Source organism: Lissotriton helveticus, chromosome 7 (genome assembly GCF_964261635.1).
Source record: "Lissotriton helveticus chromosome 7, aLisHel1.1, whole genome shotgun sequence".
Lineage (NCBI taxonomy): Eukaryota > Metazoa > Chordata > Amphibia > Caudata > Salamandridae > Lissotriton > Lissotriton helveticus.
In genome coordinates, this window is record NC_136068.1 from 141,291,067 (window position 1) to 141,312,190 (window position 21,124).

At 44.0% G+C, this 21,124-nt stretch overlaps 1 protein-coding gene across 1 annotated transcript in view; it reads left to right on the forward strand.

Annotated features, from left to right (window-relative positions):
* Positions 1-21,124, forward strand: part of KIF3B (kinesin family member 3B) — a 136,016-nt gene that overhangs the window by 34,231 nt on the left and 80,661 nt on the right. Inside the window, exon 2 of the mRNA XM_078651779.1 lies at positions 18,939-20,416. Within this exon, the coding sequence (XP_078507905.1) occupies positions 19,007-20,416 (1,410 nt within the window). The 5' untranslated portion in view covers positions 18,939-19,006. The remainder of the gene's footprint in view (positions 1-18,938; positions 20,417-21,124) is intronic.

The window sequence follows — 21,124 nt, forward strand, 5'->3', positions numbered from 1 at the left end:
GGCAGGCGGTGCTGCGACGTCTCTTTAGTTAAGGTCAGCCTCCTTTGTTTGACAGAAGAGGAGCTTTTTCTTTATTTCAACAGTATTGCGTTTGTCTGAAAATGTATATGCAAATGCTGATACAAAATATATGTATATGTAGATAACTATATATTTGTGTATGTATGTATGTATATATATGTATGTATGTATGTATGTATGTATGTGTGTATATATATATATATATATATATATATATTAGCTCCAAATCCCAAAAAGATACCCAGCCGGGTTAATTAGGACAAAAAGCACTCCCAAGCACGACAGTTGCTTTCAGCAGGGGTAGGTTTATTTCGATAGACGCGTTTCTGGAGATGGAACTCCCTTCGTCAGTATTTACATCAGTGCAACCAAAAACTGAATCCTTATCTATGTTTCCCATAAGTCATGGGCATAAACGAGGGACTAAACAGACGCCTCATGAGCGCCATCTTGTAATGTGCAAATACATCAAATAACCAAACATTGCTTGTACGCGTGTTACACCATAAATTAAGCCGTGTATCGGCAAATTCATCATCCTAATAATTACCCACATCACTTAAATACAGGCAATCATTGATATTCGTATTGCAGGGTTAAGATGACCGAAACTTCAACCTATCTATCACATCATTCATCAATGATAGATACATCAGGAAGATCAGGAAAATCTTGCCGTGGATCGGCATTGGCAGCCCATAAGGACTGCCCACTTGGGGTGGAACTAAGTATCAAGCAATGTATTATACAAATATTAACAAAAAGTTAATAAGAGTGACATCATACACCCCGAGCCTCAAATTGATTTTAAGAACTATCTAAAAATATACTGAATGAATCATCATCCAATCAATATTAATACAGATTACATATTTCACATATTTCACTTTCACGTCATTATCAACCCAAGTGTGAAACCAGTTCTTCTCCCATGTTCAACCCCTTAGGTGCTTTGGTTTCTAAGTCTATGATATAACGGGACTCGAGTCTCCTTAAAGCAAGCAACCCATTGCCCCCTCTAGGATTTACTTCTACTCTGTCCAAACAGAAATATCTCAAAAGGTTCCTGTCACTGTTGTGTTTAATGGAGAAGTGGCGTGCCACAGGATAAGTAAAATCCTTATTGGCTATTGCACGCATGTGCTCCAATATCCTCAATTTGACAGGATTGATCGTACTTCCCACATATCTCAACATGCAAGGACATACTAGGCAATAAACTGCATGATCAGAGTGACAAGACATGAATTTACTGATCTTCTTCCCTCTGTTATGTCCTGGGACCTCATAGTGCAAGGTTCTTTTACTTGCGGAGCAGGCCTTGCACTTTCCACACGGAAAGAAACCCTGGGCTTCCTTCAGCGTGCCCTGTCGCTTCTCAATGGGTCGAAGGTAGCTATGGACCACTTGGTCGCGTAGTGATCTCGCCTTCCTGTATGTAATTAATGGCATGTTTGGTATATCAGAGCCAATAATTGGGTCTGCTTTTAGAATATGCCAATGTTTAGCCAATACCTCACGCAATTTGTGGGAGTCCACAGAGTAGGAAGTGATCATGCGAAATTTGCCTTCTGTACTGGAGACTGTTTTTTTAGTGAAAAGACTAGATCGAGAAACGCTCCTAACTTTCCTCAGGGTATCTTTTAGAACATGGGGGCTGTATCCTCTTACCGCAAATCTCTCCATACATTCCTTGGCTGCTTCCTCAAAGGAATCATCTTGGCTGCAATTGCGCTTTAACCGCAAAAGCTCCCCATATGGGATGTTGTTAATTAATTTGCCGGGATGACTACTGGACGCGTGTAAAATGCTATTTCCGGCAGTCGGTTTGCGGTACAAATTAGTGCAGATGTGCCCATCCCTGATGCTCACCTCCAGGTCCAGGTAATTTACCTTTTCCTTATTGATGTCCCCAGTTGCCAGGAAAGATCAGATGCCTAAAGGTACCGAAGAAGTAAGAGTGGAAACTTCGGACTCCGATGTCACTGCCAGTGAGTTATCTGGGGATGAAACGACAGGGACAACCACTGCTCCCGAACCCCCAGTTAAGAAAACCCCTTTTCAGCAGGAGTTCAAGGTCATCCGAGAAAGTTGGCTAAGGGATGGCAAGAACAAACCCCCAGAAGCAGGAGACAAACCCGACGAGGGGGCTGGAAGGGGAAGAGGAAGAGGCAACGGCAACGTCAAGAGCAAACCAATTCCGAGGGTCACCAGGAGCCAGAGGAGGGGAAGATGGTAGGCCCTTCGGAACAACTCACCATAGTGAACCTTTCGGATAGACCACTAACTCCAGCAGAAGAGTCTGTTCTCAAGTTAGGATTGACTTTCTGTCCAAGTAAAAGCATGGAGTACACACAGACACGGATCGATCTGTTTAAATTTGTTCGCAAGATCAAACTGCACAAGTTTCATAAAGTCAAACCCACAGCTCAAGAAGCCAAGCATCTAAGACAGAATAAAAAGGACACGGATCTCCTAACTGTCAATGATCTCACTGCCTGTGAAGTATTACACAATTTGAGACTAGAAGGCAACATGGAAACGGAAACAACTGATAATACTCTCACCCAAAGACTGGCCAATGTTGATATTGAACAAACTGCACCTAAAAGTAATTTCAAGTTGGCTTCCAAGTTTGTTCCACAGACTGCGGTGGATTCGATCGACATTTTTTCCGATATAGTCACCAGGGATCTGATGACCATGAGAACCACTCAAGAAAATCGGAAGACTCGATTCAACACCACCAAGGAACAGCATGTAGCCATTAAGTCCATCATGGATGATGAAACCATAGTGTGCAAACCCTCCGACAAAGGAGGCAACATTGTTGTCATGTCCAGGACCAAATATGTGGCAGAGGCCATGCGGCAACTGCAGGATGTTTCCTGTTATGCCACAATAAAGAAACCAGATTACTTATCCAGCATAAATGATCTCTATGTTTTACTTAAGAAATGGCACGATAAACAGATGCTTGATCTGGATGAATATCTTTTTCTTAAGACCACCAACCCTGTGTTACCTTGTTTTTACCATCTCCCCAAGGTCCATAAGGACATTAGAGACCCCCCTGGGAGACCTATTATCTCCTCAATGGGAGGACTGACGGAGAACCTCTCCAAGTTTCTAGACCACCATCTGTTCAGTTCTGTGTTGTCTCTGAAATCATACATCAGGGACACTTCGGACTTTATAGAGAAGGTGGAACTTTTGAACTGGCAACCATCCTATATACTGATCACCCTGGACATAACAAGTTTGTATACTTGCATAGATCATGACCAGGGTCTCCTTGCCATAGAGTACTTCCTCAATAAGAGAGAGTTGAAATTTGCAATGCATAATAGGATGCTATTAGAATTAGTTGCATTCTGTTTACGCAATAACATTTTTCTCTTTCAGAATACCATATATCGCCAACTGACTGGTACGGCGATGGGTTCCTGCTTCGCCCCCAGCTACGTGAATTTATTCGTGGGCTGGTGGGAGGAGCAGGTAGCCTGGGCCCCCAGACTGTCCCCCTGGAATTCTAAGGTGATACTATGGAGCAGGTACATTGACGACCTGTTCCTGGTATGGAATGGTACTATTGAGGAAGCTAAACAGTATATTAATCTGCTCAATGACAATGAATTCCATTTGAAATTCACTGGGGACATCAATAAGGAAAAGGTAAATTACCTGGACCTGGAGGTGAGCATCAGGGATGGGCACATCTGCACTAATTTGTACCGCAAACCGACTGCCGGAAATAGCGTTTTACACGCGTCCAGTAGTCATCCCGGCAAATTAATTAACATCCCATATGGGGAGCTTTTGCGGTTAAAGCGCAATTGCAGCCAAGATGATTCCTTTGAGGAAGCAGCCAAGGAATGTATGGAGAGATTTGCGGTAAGAGGATACAGCCCCCATGTTCTAAAAGAGACCCTGAGGAAAGTTAGGAGCGTTTCTCGATCTAGTCTTTTCACTAAAAAAACAGTCTCCAGCACAGAAGGCAAATTTCGCATGATCACTTCCTACTCTGTGGACTCCCACAAATTGCGTGAGGTATTGGCTAAACATTGGCATATTCTAAAAGCAGACCCAATTATTGGCTCTGATATACCAAACATGCCATTAATTACATACAGGAAGGCGAGATCACTACGCGACCAAGTGGTCCATAGCTACCTTCGACCCATTGAGAAGCGACAGGGCACGCTGAAGGAAGCCCAGGGTTTCTTTCCGTGTGGAAAGTGCAAGGCCTGCTCCGCAAGTAAAAGAACCTTGCACTATGAGGTCCCAGGACATAACAGAGGGAAGAAGATCAGTAAATTCATGTCTTGTCACTCTGATCATGCAGTTTATTGCCTAGTATGTCCTTGCATGTTGAGATATGTGGGAAGTACGATCAATCCTGTCAAATTGAAGATATTGGAGCACATGCGTGCAATAGCCAATAAGGATTTTACTTATCCTGTGGCACGCCACTTCTCCATTAAACACAACAGTGACAGGAACCTTTTGAGATATTTCTGTTTGGACAGAGTAGAAGTAAATCCTAGAGGGGGCAATAGGTTGCTTGCTTTAAGGAGACTCGAGTCCCATTATATCATAGACTTAGAAACCAAAGCACCTAAGGGGTTGAACATGGGAGAAGAACTGGTTTCACACTTGGGTTGATAATGACGTGAAAGTGAAATATGTGAAATATGTAATCTGTATTAATATTGATTGGATGATGATTCATTCAGTATATTTTTAGATGGTTCTTAAAATCAATTTGAGGCTCGGGGTGTATGATGTCACTCTTATTAACTTTTTGTTAATATTTGTATAATACATTGCTTGATACTTAGTTCCACCCCAAGTGGGCAGTCCTTATGGGCTGCCAATGCCGATCCACGGCAAGATTTTCCTGATCTTCCTGATGTATCTATCATTGATGAATTATGTGATAGATAGGTTGAAGTTTCGGTCATCTTAACCCTGCAATACGAATATCAATGATTGTCTGTATTTAAGTGATGTGGGTAATTATTAGGATGATGAATTTGCCGATACACAGCTTAATTTATGGTGTAACACGCGTACAAGCAATGTTTGGTTATTTGATGTATTTGCACATTACAAGATGGCGCTCATGAGGCGTCTGTTTAGTCCCTCGTTTATGCCCATGACTTATGGGAAACCTAGATAAGGATTCAGTTTTTGGTTGCACTGATGTAAATACTGACGAAGGGAGTTCCATCTCCAGAAACGCGTCTATCGAAATAAACCTACCCCTGCTGAAAGCAACTGTCGTGCTTGGGAGTGCTTTTTGTCCTAATTAACCCGGCTGGGTATCTTTTTGGGATTTGGAGCTATTTTATATTACCGCGGACACCAACGCGGTCTAAAGCACCCGCTGTAAGAGTGACTCGTTTTCCTTGGTGTGAGAGGGAGTATATATATATATATATATATATATATATATATATATATATATATATATATATATATATATATATATCCTGGCGGAAGTCACGGCACAACAGGTAAGTTTCTTTTATCAAAAATTTATTTTATACACACCATGTGCAAAATCGGGACGGCCTACGCGTTTCGGCTACTGCTAGCCTTCCACTGGACCATAGAGTCCCTGCTGTCTAGACCATCTTTTGAAGTGTTTAGTGACAGTATAGATATATATAGTTATTACTGTTTTGACGTTTTTTTTTTTTTATATGTGGATGCTAGTGTATCTGAAAGATTTATCTCCTGCACATCATACTAGATTTCAAACAATTATTAGAATGGTTTCTGGTATATGTCCATAATATTGGGAGTTTAAGGTTTCATGTCTCCCACCGTCCACGAACGACAGTATAGTTTCATGGTCCTGTTTTCATAGATTCACATGCCTGAATCAGAATAGCAAGGTACCCCAATACTAGATAAGAAAATACGTTTCTTACCTGTAACTATTGTTATCCAGTATTGGTATCTTTCATAGATTCACATGCAACCCACCTTCCTCCCCAGAGAGCCAGTTCTCATTGAATATTGGGATCCTTACTTCCCACTTGTGCTTTGAAAATCTGAAGAGAACTGGCTCCTGCTGGGAGTGTTCTAGAGGGTGCTAACTGCTGATTGGCTGTATGCCAACATTTGGTCCTTTTTAAAAAGGACATGGATAGGTTGCTAATGAGATGGCCTAGGACCATTATAGCCTATTGAGGATTTAAGTCACTGCTTGAATATTTTACCGTGGGCCTCCCATCTCGATGACGGGGAATGATTCAGGCATGTGAATCTATGAAGGATAACCATAGTTACAGGTAAGTAACTTATTTTCTTCTTCAGGACAGAAACACGGTATCCCTGAGTAGCACACACCTGTGTACATGGCACTAACAGTATTGGGCTTACCTTTGTCTGCCCCAACAAAACTTAGGTCCCCAAGTACTCCAACTTGTGGTCATCTTGGCCCCTTGGAGGAAGGGCGTAGGAGCCCCTATAGTCATACAATCATCAAGGTGCGTTCCTCTCCGTAATCCTACTGGCATTGGCTCCTTCCACCCAATGAACAAAGATGAGGAAGGAGCCATTGCCAGTAGGTTTACAGAGGTGTGTGCTAATCAGGAGTCTTATGGTTTCGTCCTGAAGAATTCCATGGGCTCGCATGAGCCAACAGGCAGAAACTTGTTGATGGTTTGAGTGGTGATTGAGTTCCCCTTTTCTCCACGGTTTGCTCCACGGTTTGTTTTTAATACCAAGTGGTATTCAATTTATTATAAAGGTCAGTTTAGCATATCGCATTGTTTTTTAGTTCTACTATGTCTCTGGTCCATTCTTCATAGTTAGAAGTGCCTCCCTGATCTCCAAGTATAGGCTCACTCATCATCAAACCAGGTTTTTAAAGAGCGTGGAGAGTCGTGATGAAGCATGACACCTCGTGAGGCCATCCCAGCACATTAAGGTGTATGCTCAGTTTGCTAAGGTGTAGCATTGGTTTAAATAGATTCTCTGGTGGCTCATGTTCAAGTATCTGCCTAGACTGAGTGTTCTCTATTAAGGAACAATCCTCACTGTGAGGAAAATAAGAAGTAATACTTCGATGAATAAATCTTACAAACTTCAGTGTCCTCCCTTTACTAATTAATATGAGGCATGTCACACAAACCTAGCCAGACTAGTCACATGTTGGTGTCCGATCAAGTCATTCCCCACCTCTCATCGTGACAGATCTTCTTAATACAAATACAGAAGATCAATAACAAACCCTCCTCCCTCACTATCTGTGTGCCATTAGTTAGTGTATCTGTTCCATTAACTCACTCTGTGACTCATCGGTGTGTGTACCTTAGCCACTTCTGCTCCACTGGACCTGTCGTTGCTATGTATCATCAATAGAGCTGTCTTTTTGTTGTTTCCTCTGGGAAGCACTGTTCCATTACCTGCTACGAGAGTCCACTGGACCTCATGTCTCCCAGTCTTGTGTTTGCGTGCGCTCTATGTCTGGGTATTAACTGTCAGTACAATAGCTCTGTTGGTTCACTGTTTTGTGAGGTCCATGTTGTTCACAAGTTTGCTGGGGGCACAGCCTCTGACTCGGTTTGTGTCGTCGTTCCCTGGGTATGTGTCCACTGTCAGTCACTGTAGTGATCCTACGAGTGATCTACTTTGTGATGGTTATGGACTTCTTTCATTTTCTCCACCAAGTCCCAGGTCTGCACAGCAACTTGAAAAATAATTGTTACGTCTAGAAAATGACTGAGCTTTACTGGACTGAGAGACATACAAATGACCCAGACCTTCTGTTTACCTTTTCAAATCATTTGCATTGTTGCTGCATAAGTCTGTGTAGTCTTGGAATGATTACTTTATGAGCATCAACAGAGGTTGACTCTAACTCCTTAGTCGCTCCCAGGATTGTGTCTTGGTCTTCAACTCAGGAAGCAAACTATGAGTGGCCATTCTGGTGCATTTGGAGGATGCCCAGTGACAAGTGTCCTATTTGCCCTCTCGATCATAAAGCCAGCAGACAGCCTATATGTTGGAAAGATCTGCCTTACCATTGTATCAGAAATATTTGTGAAGTACTGCCCTCTCAGGCAAGCCCACAAAACACAGGTTATTTTGCAGGGCTCCAACGTCTGCGTCTTCAATCCTGTTTGTTAGGTTTTTTAAAGTGGCAAAAATTGAAGGCTCCATGATTTTTAACTCACTGACCATGTCCTCTAGTGTGGATATTTGAACTTCTGCCTCAGTCATCCTCTTAACTATATAACGATCACCCCTTAGCCTGTACCCCTAAGACCGTCCCCTGCAGTTCGGTCTGCTGCTGTGTCTTTTGGCCAGTCCCCTTACCCGTGACTCTGGTCGCCCTGAATGCTTCTTCTCTTAGGTTACACCCCGCTCCCCATGACAAGTGGCACAATGCTCTTTTCTGCTGTGACTACTCCCCAGGCTGCCAGGCACTGAGCTCCGCCTCCCATGGTGCACTCAGCATGGTAAAGTCTGCTGTGGCAGCTCCCCATATCTTCCTGGGTGCATCCGCTGCTGCCTCCTCAGGCCAAATTGTATCCCCAGTTTTACCTCTCCCAAAAGTGCTGGGTGTTGCTGAGGGTGCTGAACCATAGAGTTAATCCCAGGCCCTCCTTTCATCCAGCCAACTGTTCCTCCCCCTCTCCCTTAGACCCCACAGACCAGGCTACCCAGGCAAGGGCTTGTATTGACTGCAGGCAAGTTGTTGAAGAAGTACAATGGTTTTATGCCGGCGTGTGGCACTCTGTGGAATAGGATGGTGAGGAGACTGGTACAAGAATGGAGCTTCTGGGAAGCAGGTCTGCCTTGTTAGTTGTCTAAGATATACCCTCACTATCTATTTTGGTTTTTAGTTTTCATAAAGCAGAAGATATTCTTTTCTGGTTTATTTTAATATTCGAGATTCTCTGGCATGCCTGCCTGTCTGTAGGCATATGTGCGCCCACCTGCTGCCTAGGCCCAGTAGAATGATAGAAATTGGGCATATGGGGAGAAATGAACATTACACCCATATTTCTCTTTAAAGATGACACCATGCAGTGCATGATTTGGCAGCTCGCACGCATCTGTCACTTTTAGGTCTCAGGACGGCACATGCACTGTCTGTTGCAAGATGTATTGTCAGCTTACAGTGGGCTTTGAGCCATTGATTGGCTTTACCGTCTTTCTTTTGCTTATTTCTTATTTAACTTGTGTGGGCTTTAATTTGTCTTCATGCATTTGTCCCATCCCTAGAGCATGGATGCATTAGTTGTATCCTTCCACTGCTCACTTTTCAGGTGCTAATGTATTTTTTTGTCTAAGCACTCCACAAGTGTGTGTGTGTGTTCTAGTCATTCCCCTGTTCTACTAATTCCTACCCCCAAGCCACCCCACTGTGCCTGTGTTGCTCTTTCTTTGTCTCTGGGATTCTCCATGCCCCACCTCAGTGTTCCACTCATCATTGTGTGCTTCTCACCCAACCGCAAGACTTTCTCCCCTTTGTGCCTTCCCACCTAACTCCACGTTGCACCCCCACCCTATCGTTCTGTGTTGCTTCCACCCCCCATGCCCCTGTGTAGCTTTGACCCTCCTGTTTCTCCACCCTCCGTGATTCCAACACCACCTCAGTGTTGCTATCCCACACCTGCTGCTTTTTTCTTTCTTTTTGTTTACCTATCCAACTCAGATCAGTAAACAACAAAGAGAAAAATTTGCTGGAGTCCTTTTGTGACCACGCATGCTTAGTGCGGGTGCCTACAAAATAATGCGCCCATTCACGACCCAGACTTTTTTAGGTCTCACCTAGGCAGTGCTTGCACTGTCTCTTCGAGACATGCTGTATTCGGAATATGGGCATTAGGCTCCACCCATGTTCTTAATTGGCTCCTTTGACTATCTTTTCAAAATGCTTTTGTTTCTTTGAATAATCTTTCCTAGTCCCTCCTTAGTACCATCTGTTCACCTGTTGTACCCTTCCATAAAGACTGCCTGTGTAACATGTGTTGTTACTCAGGATCTGTTATTTACAGTTTGTGAGCATTATTTTGCTAATTACATTATCCAAGCAAAGCGGCGGGTCAAGCCACGCTTCACCTTTAACCATGGCGGCTACTGCATTTTTTTGTTTTCTTACACGCAGCTCACCAACCTTTTTGAAGCATGCTACATTTGAGTTTGAATGTCGGCCGCGCAACTTTCTCATAGCGAGACTCACCCAAATACCTTTTTTTTAAAAAATGTATTGTGGTGCGGCACGCCGCGTTTGATTTTCATGGCAGCTACGCACCTTTCTTTTTTACTGTATATCTCTCGACTGCAGACGGGGGTCTCCGCTTTTCTGAAGGAGCCTGCCACTTTTCTCTGCTGATTTCTGATGCATTGCGGACAAGCACTGCGTGTATGCCCTCAAGGCGTTTAACTGAGGCACCTCACCTGTACTCAGACTGAGTGGAGGAGCTGAGTAACCGGCTGCAAAATTCAGTGATTTATGAGTGGATGTGGCGGCTCATTGAAGACGTCCCGGGTAGCGTCAGCACTTTATAAAAATAACTAGCTGCCCGTCCCGACGTTGTCCGGGTATAAAAAAGATTTACCTGAAGGACGGCAAACTTAACCGAATGCTACCCCACCGCTTTCCAATGCAGCAGGCGTCTTAGCATGCACACGCCCACACACAACAACGCTGAAGGGCACACACACCTCACGACGTGCACGAACGCTAATCTCATCACAGTGAGATTAGCGTTCGTGCACGTCGTGAGGTGTGCGTGCTGTTCAGTGTTGTTGTATGTGGGCGTGTGCATTCTGAGACGTGTAGGCGTGTGCATTCTGAGACGCCTGCGTTTATCCCCGGTTGAGATCAGTAACGCTTATGCCCACAAAGGTTGCTTCTCAACATATTTTATTAACGCCGCCTGAATGGCAATTTGCGTGAATGCGGTGCACCTTGTGTCTTCTATACGGACGTGTGAGAAGTGATTATAACCCGTGAATGGAAAGGCGCGCTACTGAATGACGCGGTCATTTTTTGTTATAAAATTTGTGGCACGCCCCTCTGAGAACGCTGTTGTGGTACGCCCCTCTCACAAAGTATAATGTGTGTACTTTGACACGGCTACGACCACGGCCCTCTGAGTGTGTAGTTTGACACGCCCACGCCCCCCTGACAACGGTTTTGGCCACAAAGTAAAATGTGTGTAGATTGACACGCCCACAAACACGCCCTCGACACGCCAATGCCCACGCCCACAAGGGACTACTTTACCCCTAAGGTTCTTTGACGTTTCTAATGTAGATGGTGGCCACCTGTATAGCCTATGTCCATCTGCTGCAACTCCCCTTTCCAATGCTGTATTGGGTGTTGTGATTGGTGCTGTACTTCTTGAGTTTACCTGCCTCAAAGGTTTCAGTTCTCTCTTTATAATAGTAGTATGGATAAAGACAATTTAAGGGCTACTCGTATCATGTACTGCGTTTTAAAGTAAGTCATTCTTGTTACTGTATACTTGTTTCCCTGACTGTCGACATATTTTTTTCTCTATCGCTCTGATTGCTCCTCTTGCTATTTTTCTGTGTTTTCTATACCTTAATCCTGTTTTTTCAGAAGATATGCAGTGCTTTACAGAGGGCACTAATTCAACCATTCATCTCCCCCTCCCTTTATTTAAGTTTAAATTGTTTTATGCTGGCTTGTTGTAAAACGCTGCTAACCGCTCTACAGTGGCCTCAGGGCACATCTGTCTCTTAGTCCGGGCCGCTCCGGAGTATCGGTTGTTTGCCAGCCACTGGTTTCTTCAGCTGCTGGAGCCCTGCAGGGAGGGGAGGGCTGTGCAACACCCAATCTCATTGGTCGAACCTGTGCTTCTCCCCATTTTAACATTCACCCATCTGCTCCTTGCTACTTTAGAAATAATCCTAAAGTGTTTTGTTTTCTTACTACAATGAACGTCTTTATTAAATGAACGGGCCCCCTAGCATCATAATAAAACAAGCATTTGCAATGCAATAGGTCTCGCATTAGGAAAGTTTGAGCTATTGGCATTGTAAATGACAATATTTTTGTATGTGTTGGTTTTGAAAATGGATACATTAATAGCATTGTTATTTACAATCCCAATAGCTTAAACTTTTGCAAATGTGACACCTATTGCATTTGTAATGCAATATGTGTTGTGTTGAGAGTGGGAGAGCGGGACAGTGGGAGAGTGGGTGGGAGAGTCAGTGAGTGGGTGGGTGGGAGAGTCAGTGAGTGGGTGGGAGAGTGAGTGGGTGGGTGGGAGGGAGAGTCAGTGAGTGGGTGGGAGAGTGAGTGGGAGAGTCAGTGAGTGGGTGGGAGAGTCAGTGAGTGGGTGGGAGAGTGAGTGGGTGGGAGAGTCAGTGAGTGGGTGGGAGAGTCAGTGAGTAGGTGGGAGAGTCAGTGAGTGAGTGGGAGAGTCAGTGAGTGGGTGGGAGAGTCAGTGAGTGGGTGGGAGAGTCAGTGAGTGGGTGGGAGAGTCAGTGAGTGGGTGGGAGAGTCAGTGAGTGGGAGGGAGAGTCAGTGAGTTGTAGGGCTGGATTACATTCCATGGCTTCCAATTAAAATTACCATCGGACAATGAATCCAGCAAATAAGGACTTTGGCTAAACAGCTCCCCCATTACCTGTTAAGACATTTTTCATCAAGTATCACTTGGACGCTCATGGACTGTGTGCTTGTGGCAGCTGTATGGGGCATTTGTTATTAGCATGCATAAGCTACTGCTGAAGGTCTTCGAGCAGTTTCCGGTTTTGCTTTATTATGCCTGAACATTAGTATGCAAACTACTAAAGATATTTCAATGTGATTCTCTCGAGGCTCGTTAGTCCCTTATCACATCCCCAAATTCTCCTACAGACTTTACAGACTTTAACTTAGAGATTACTCTCCAGGTTAAGAGGGAAAAAAAAACTAAACATACACGGCGTTCCTGGCGATCAGAATCACGGCAGTAATGGTAACTGCTTTTGCTACTCGAAATGCGAGCCTTAGCGATTTTATTTAGGAGTGGCTATAATTAAACATAATGCATTTTATTTTTCTTGACTGCTGTACTGACCTGTGAACAAAAGAAACTAATTCTGACTGCCAGAAGAGAGCATCATAGTTGCATCCCAGAATCATGCAAGGTCAATAGCCACTGCACAGTATGCCTTTTACAGTAAAATAACAAGGAAGTGTCAGCACAGAAAAGCGGGCGAATAAAATAAAACACAACTTTTACACATATCGAAGTCCTATGTGCTGACGCGGTGCCCAGGGTGATGTGTCTACAGACAGGAAAGGGTTAAAACGCAAACTCACCGCAGCAGCCCGGCTTCAACAGGAAGCCAGGCAACCTTTGTTGGGACGGGGGCGGGGCCGGACACGCGACCGGAGCTTCCCAGGAGGCAGGCTGCAGTGGCTGGCGCATGGCTCCGGTGCAGAGAGAGGAGAGCCCTGCGTGCAGCCGGCGTCCGCCCGGGAAGCCAAGGAGCGGAGTGCCGGTGTCCCTGTGCCCGTTGACGTCGGAAGAGTCCTGCGGAGTAGAAGTCCCGGTGAGTGGGGCTGCAGCGTGTGTATGTGTGTGTGTACGCGCGCGCGCCTGTGTGTGCGTGCGTGCATGCAGAGGGGTGGGGGCTGGATGTGTCCGGTGAGTGGGGCTCCGTGCTTGCGTGTCTGTGTGTATGCAGAGGGGTGGGTGGGGGGCGGCAGCGTGTGTGTGTGAGCGCCCGCCTGTGTGTATGCGTGCATGCAGAGGGGTGGGGGCTGGCTGTGAGTTACTCTGCGCAAGCGCGGCTCAGACGCGCGCTCCCGCGGTCAAAACTGAGACTGCAAAAGCGCGCGTCTGAGTCGTGTCCACTCTCCTGAATACGGGTCACATTAGGTCTGTAGCAGACACTCTCAATGCTCACGCATTGAGAGTACGTCTGCTCGACCTAAAAATACACATGGGCCGCACAATGTGCGTTTAGCACAGCATTAAATCATTGCTGATTTTTCATATGGAATCTCTCTCTCTTCAATGTTCTCAGTTCAGACCGGCTTTATTCGACGATAGTCATAAAAGCAAACAGTACATACAAATAGAGTTTAGACATATAAATAAAGTTTTTTTTTTAAATCTGTACATATATACATATAAAACCCAAAAGTTCATTATACAGTTAAATCCATTTCATCTATATAATTATCTAAGTATATACATAATTAAAAATTGATTTCGGTACGGTGATTACATGTTAATCTTTGAGCATTCTACTTCTAATAGTCCAGGCCCAGCCCAAGTATTTTGCCATAGCTATACAAACTGTCATATCAGTACAGGAACGGATGATACGAACTGCCACCGACCACCGGTCGGTACCCAATAACCTGCACATTGGGCGAAGCCACGTTCTTCGGTGCTCCGTGTATACTGGGCATTCAAAAAGCAGGTGTCCAATAGTCTCCGGGCGAGCTGAACATGATGGACAAACCTCTTTAGCCCCCTGAGACCACTTACTAGTGAATGCCCCTACTGGTAGGCTCCCAATCCTCAGTTGAAAGTATAATTTACGATCAAGAGGTTTTGAGATAACGTCCCAAAAGGTTTCCAGATTTGGCACATCCTTAATGGCTAAAAACATTCCAGTCAAGGACCCAGGGTCAATAGACCTATAAGCCCCAGAGGCCACAAACTGCCAATACAAAGTCTTTAGAGTCTTCTTAGGGGGAAACCTTGAATTTGTAGGATCCTCCCACAGATTCCGCAAGCCCATATTAATCAAAATGCCCCGAACATGCTCTACCACTTGATCTTATGAAAAGTGTCACTATGAATAATATCAAGCAGGCCTCTTGCAAAAATCTCGAGTTCCGGCGTGGTCCAGATCCTCCTCCAGTATAAAACTGGACGAAAGGATGCTATAAGTGCTATTGGGGATAACCCTAGATCATAAAAAAGGGGATTCATAGGGGTACTCTGAGGTAGTTTTATTAAATTCCTTAAAAAGGAATTTTCAGAGATTGACATCCCCTAAGGCTTTCACATCCCCATATCTCAACCCCGTACAGGGCGGAGCTGACTGCTTTACCATTATAGACCGCCAGTACCGGAGATATTGGCTTAGTGAGAGACTTCTGGTGTTCTAGGCACAGTGCTCCAGTTAACTGCCTATGTCTTAGGGTGGCCAGATCAATTTGTTGTTTCCAGGACAAATTGCGGTCAATGCAAACACCCAAATAAGTAAAGGCTTGGACCCTTTCCAGAGGACGCTGATTCATGTTCACAGTCAGTACCCTTAAAAGATTTAGAAGCGTTAAAAGTCATAAACTTTGATTTCTGCACGTTTACTTCTAAACCCCGAGCGGTACAAAAATCTTCAAAAAGCTTCAAGCCCTTTTGAAGCCCGCTGGGAGTTTTTGAAACTAAAAAGACAGTCGTCGGCAAACATTAAAATAGGGACTTTTGCTCCAGCAAGGATCGGTGCATCAATATTGGAGTCAATTAAAATCTTTGCCACATCATTAGTATATAAGGAAAAAAGAGTTGGTGCCAGGACGCAGCCCTGGCGTACTCCAGTTTCCACTGGGAACTGTGGCGTAACATTCCCTGGACTCCCCACCTGATCTGTGCATAATTTTGCTCATGGAGTCTTTTTAATAACGATAAGAGAGGCCCTGGCAAACCCATGCCACTAAGCACTCTCCATAAAGTAGAAAGAGGAACCAGGTCGAAAGCCGCTCTTAAATCTATAAAAGCGGCATATAAACTTCCATGTCCAATCAGCACGGTCTTCCAGTACAGCATAGCAAAATGCAGCACCTGGTCGACCGTGCTGATCGAAGTTCTAAACCCTGCCTGCAAGTGGGATAAGATCTTGTTATTACATTCCCAATCAAGAATTTTGTTTAAAACCAGCCTACCAAATATTTTTTGGGGGGTGTCTATCAGGCTGATGGGGTGATAATTACCTGGCTGCGTCTTATCGCCTTTTTTTAAAACTGGTATGCATCGCCTTTTTTGAAAACGGTATGTTCTCTAGTATTGAAGAAATTAACAGTTCTATCACAAATCTTACAACATGGGTCATGTTTTCGTCGAGCCTAGACAGCTCGCTTATGGAAAGCTGCTTAAAAACATTGGTTTATTGTGTTTTCCTAATGTTTTCTTTCCGTAGCTGGCTTTCCGCTCTATTCACATACTCTTGTCCGCTGAACTCTAGCAGGCTGCTGTGAGGGGGGAAGAGGGTTGCCACTGCCACCATATATCACCAGCATGTGCATCTCTTGTTTAAACAGTTGCAAATGCTGCCTCAACTCTTACGAGGAGGTTGTGCTGCTTGTAGCGGGCAATGCCAAACAGTCTTCATAGAACTCATGGTAAATAGGAGGTTCTCATTTTAAAAACATAACATTTGTTTGTGGAGGCTTGCCTGTGAATTCACCAAGCCTTTCAGTGTGAACTCAGCAAGCTTTTGAATTTTTAGGCGCAAGCATGCGTGTATTTGTACAATTAGTGGTTTACCAAACGCGCACAAACAAGTTCACGTGAGGCTGAAAAATACAGTGCTGTTACATTTAAAGAAATCTGATTTTCTCTTCACGCACTCGTCATTATATATAACAAATGCCAAGGTATGGAGCTTTAACCTGTTCGGCACGTCTTTTTTGATTGATCAACAATCCCTACTTTTAACCTGTGCAGTTGTGGGTGCTTGTTAGAGAACCTGATATGTACAGTAAATGGTTACCTATCTGCTATGGTTTTAAACAGAGGTAAAACGTGACACGTATTTTTTTTTTTTTTTAATGAAATGGTCTAATGTTTTAGCCTCTTGCTTTTATGTAAACGTTGATTTGTCTTTTAATTATATTCTTAAACAGGCATTTTTATGTACTTGTGCAACAACCAGTAGTCCACTACCAATTTAGCATGTATATACTCTCTGCTGCATTCTATGAGTGGCACTGAGGAAACCCAGTCTGTTTGTCACACGTAGACACAGTCATCTCTCCCCTACATACCCACTTCCCCCATCGCTCGCACACTCCCATTACCCACTCTCATCTCGCAATACCACTGCCCGCTCTCATCCCTCCCTCGCACTATCTAGTTCCACTCTATCCTGCCTACTCACACATGCTACCTTTCTCTACCTCCTCATGCTGTACACTATTTTACTTCTCGCCTCCCCCCTGGTGTCCCATCTACTTGCCCCTTTATCTCTGTCTCGTACTCTTTCTCACCCTCTCACGCTCTCTCTCACACATTTCCAGCCTCTCTCATATGGTTAACTTCAGGGCTTCAAACACAGTACCTATCCCATAGCTTTTCAAAGTTTCCATCCCTCAAACCCACACTTTCCTCCTCTTCCTAGGGTACCTTATGTGTGTACACAAAATCAACCCTCCTTATGCATCTATGCCATGCTCTCTCCCTATCTTTCTATCCTTCTTGCAAACATATGTCTGCTCGTGTCTCAAGTTCAAGAACCGCTTCCTACACAAACTACCTATCCCTCTCCATCTTCCTTTGTCTATTTTCTGTAGATCTCGCCACTATCTATTCACCATGCCACATAATTCCACAACACAAATACACTACACACAATTCCACAACTATCAATTCCAATACCACCCACATTATTCCACTTCACATTCATCTACTACACTAAAACAAAACGCATACGTAAAAAACATTCCCAATTAGAACGCTAATAGCTCTATCTCTCACAAATGCAAGACCTACTGCATTGCAAATGCTTGTTTTCTCTCTTGTTAGGCTAAACCCAGTGCCAAAGCCAATAGGTCTCAAAGACAAGACCTATTAACTTTGCCAGTACTGTTTACAACATGTCCTTTAAATAAAAATGGGGTTCTCGTTTATACCCCAGTGTTTCTAACCTGTGTTATGGCTTATTCATTTTACAAGCAAGGGAAAGGTTGTCTTTTCCTTAAATTTCAGATGAAGTTATAAAGGGATCCAAATTCACTGAAGGTTAAAGTCTATATGGAGAAAAAGCTAAAAGTTTAAGGTTTTCACAATATGCAGATGGAATTCTCTGCAGGTGCGGTCATGTGGCGGTGACAAAAAAATAAAGGCGCAGCCCTGGGAACCTGGGTCAATGAATGCAAAACCATTTATTTTACCCTGTGGGGGGGAAGTTTGGGTTCACATTTAAGTTCAAACCGTATAAATGTAAACAGATAATTAAATTTACCATATCAGATGATAAAGCAAATAGCAGGTGCTCCAAATCAGACGTAGTGAAAGTGGATAGTGACATCAGGGAGGAAGATAGGTGTAGTAACAACAGGGTATATACTGTTTAGCTTGGCTTTTTTTCTTTTTTGCAGATTGCTTCAATTGTCTTGTTAGCCCTGATGATGACCCTGACACATTTTTTATTAAGGGGTCAAAACGTCGACCGTTTTACTAGCCGATTGATTTGTCACTATGTACTTTCAGTTCGAGTTTTACATAGATTATTTCCATCAGCACCATGCTATCAATGTACATATCAACTGTATATTTTAGACACAATATTTTGTCCACACAATATTTTTTCTCCGATATCTTGTTTGAGTACCAATCCACACCATGTATTTTTCATATCATACGCGCTGAAAATGGGCGTTCAGTGGCCTCTAAAGGCGTTAATGGGATAGCTGGTAATTACACTATTTACTTCCTAACATTTGTTTAAAAGGCGCTTTGGCCTAGCTTGCCATCTTGCTGCTAATCATGTATCTAACTAATCTGATTTGAGTGGGAGATACACCCGAGCCACAAAACATCACGTGTCTTCTCAGTAAGTAAGAAGACGAGCCCTAGATTGAAGTGTTTCCTTATGGTATATTTTTTGTTCAGTTGATAAAATGTCTGTGTGCTCTTAGTCTGTTATGCTTCAAGCTGACCTCAAATTGATTTCCATTTGTTTTCTAGGACCTCTTGCTCTTCTGGCCTGTTGCATATCAGTGACGCCTGCACTGTCCCCCTCCGCCCACAGCATCATGTCCAAGTTAAAGAATTTAGAAACTGTCCGAGTGGTTGTAAGGTGTCGTCCTATGAATAGCAAGGAATTGACTGGCGGGTATGAAAAGGTCGTAGAGGTGAATGTCAAATTTGGCCAGGTGGCAGTGAAGAACTCTAGAGGTGCCACGAATGAGCTACCCAAGACGTTCACCTTCGATGCAGTCTATGATTGCAACTCAAAGCAAGTTGAACTCTATGATGAAACTTTCAGGCCACTGGTGGACTCTGTCCTGCAAGGCTTTAATGGCACTATCTTTGCATATGGGCAGACTGGAACAGGTAAGACATTCACCATGGAAGGGGTGCGTAATGACCCTGAGAAAAGAGGGGTCATACCCAACTCCTTTGAACATATATTCACTCACATCTCACGGTCTCAGAATCAGCAGTACCTCGTCAGGGCATCCTATTTAGAAATTTACCAGGAAGAAATACGGGACCTATTGTCAAAGGATCAGAGCAAGCGTCTGGAGCTGAAAGAGCGACCCGACACGGGGGTCTATGTGAAAGATCTGTCCTCATTTGTAACTAAAAGTGTGAAAGAGATTGAGCATGTAATGAACGTAGGAAACCAGAACCGTTCAGTTGGAGCAACTAATATGAATGAGCATAGCTCTCGCTCCCATGCCATTTTCATGATCACAGTAGAGTGCAGTGAGGTGGGGCTCGATGGAGAGAATCACATTCGTGTAGGGAAGTTAAACTTAGTTGATCTTGCTGGAAGTGAGCGCCAATCCAAGACAGGTGCCCAGGGGGAAAGGCTTAAAGAAGCTACTAAGATTAACCTCTCTCTTTCTGCCTTGGGGAATGTTATCTCTGCTTTGGTGGATGGTAAAAGCACTCATATTCCCTATCGAGACTCAAAACTTACAAGACTGCTGCAGGACTCTTTGGGTGGTAATGCTAAAACTGTGATGGTGGCGAATATTGGCCCAGCATCATACAATGTGGAAGAAACTCTAACCACCCTTCGCTATGCCAACCGTGCCAAAAACATCAAAAACAAGCCTAGAGTAAATGAAGATCCCAAGGATGCCCTACTCAGGGAATTCCAGGAAGAAATTGCTCGGCTGAAAGCCCAGCTAGAGAAGCGTACAGTGGGCAAACTTAGGCGAAGGGGCAGGAGAAGAGGGGGAGATGAGGGAGGCGATGGTGAAGAGGATGATGATGAGGTTGATGGGGAGGATGATGGTGAGGATGGAGTAGATGATAAAGAGGACTACTGGAGGGAGCAACAGGAGCGCCTGGAGAAGGAAAAGAAAGCAATTGTCGAGGATCACAGCTTGGTGGCAGAGGAGAAGATGAAGCTGCTTAAGGAGAAGGAGAAGAAGATGAATGATCTAAAGCGAGAGAAGGAAGCCACTGAAATGCTGGGTGCTAAAGTCAAGGTGGGTAATAAAAGGAAATCTAGCATTTGGCGGGGATTAGTCAAATAGATGTGCTGTTAGTTGTTCTATTTCCCTACCATACACTTATCCTCTTCAAATTTTGCAAAGCTGTGGGGAAATAACATAAAACAGTGCTTTGAAATTTGGTATGCGCTGTTAAATCACTCCAATTGAATTGCACCATCATGTGCTAATTGCTAGTACTTCCCTGTCATGTGTGATACCTTCAGGTAATCCCTTTTTTTTGCCCTAAGAGTTTGCCCTCTGGGAGTTGTGCTTTAATTTTTCTTGTCCAAAGCAAATATACTTCACAAGATTTGTTGCATGCATAGCATTCGGTCTTTCCCGGCATTAGTTACAACATAAAGTTTGCATGGATGGAAGTGTGTCTAGGTGGAATTGTAAGTCTGGTGGTTTCAGTTTTGTGTATAGTTCAATGGGGTGTGTCCCAAACATGTAGAGTGGTTCCTGGGATCTGTGTGAAAGTGTCAAAAGCTTTAGCTGTACTGATTCTTGCACTTACCAGCCTTACAAATAGAAAGGTAGCTGGACATTGGTCAGGTGGTTTGTAGCCGTCTTACTTGAAAGGCAGTGAAATAGACTGTTAAAAGAGATTGCAAAGGTGTAAAATATAGCCTTGGCGTTCAAGGCCCAGCATTCCAATTGTCCCACTAAAAGGCGTCTTATATCATATGGTGCAACTCCCAC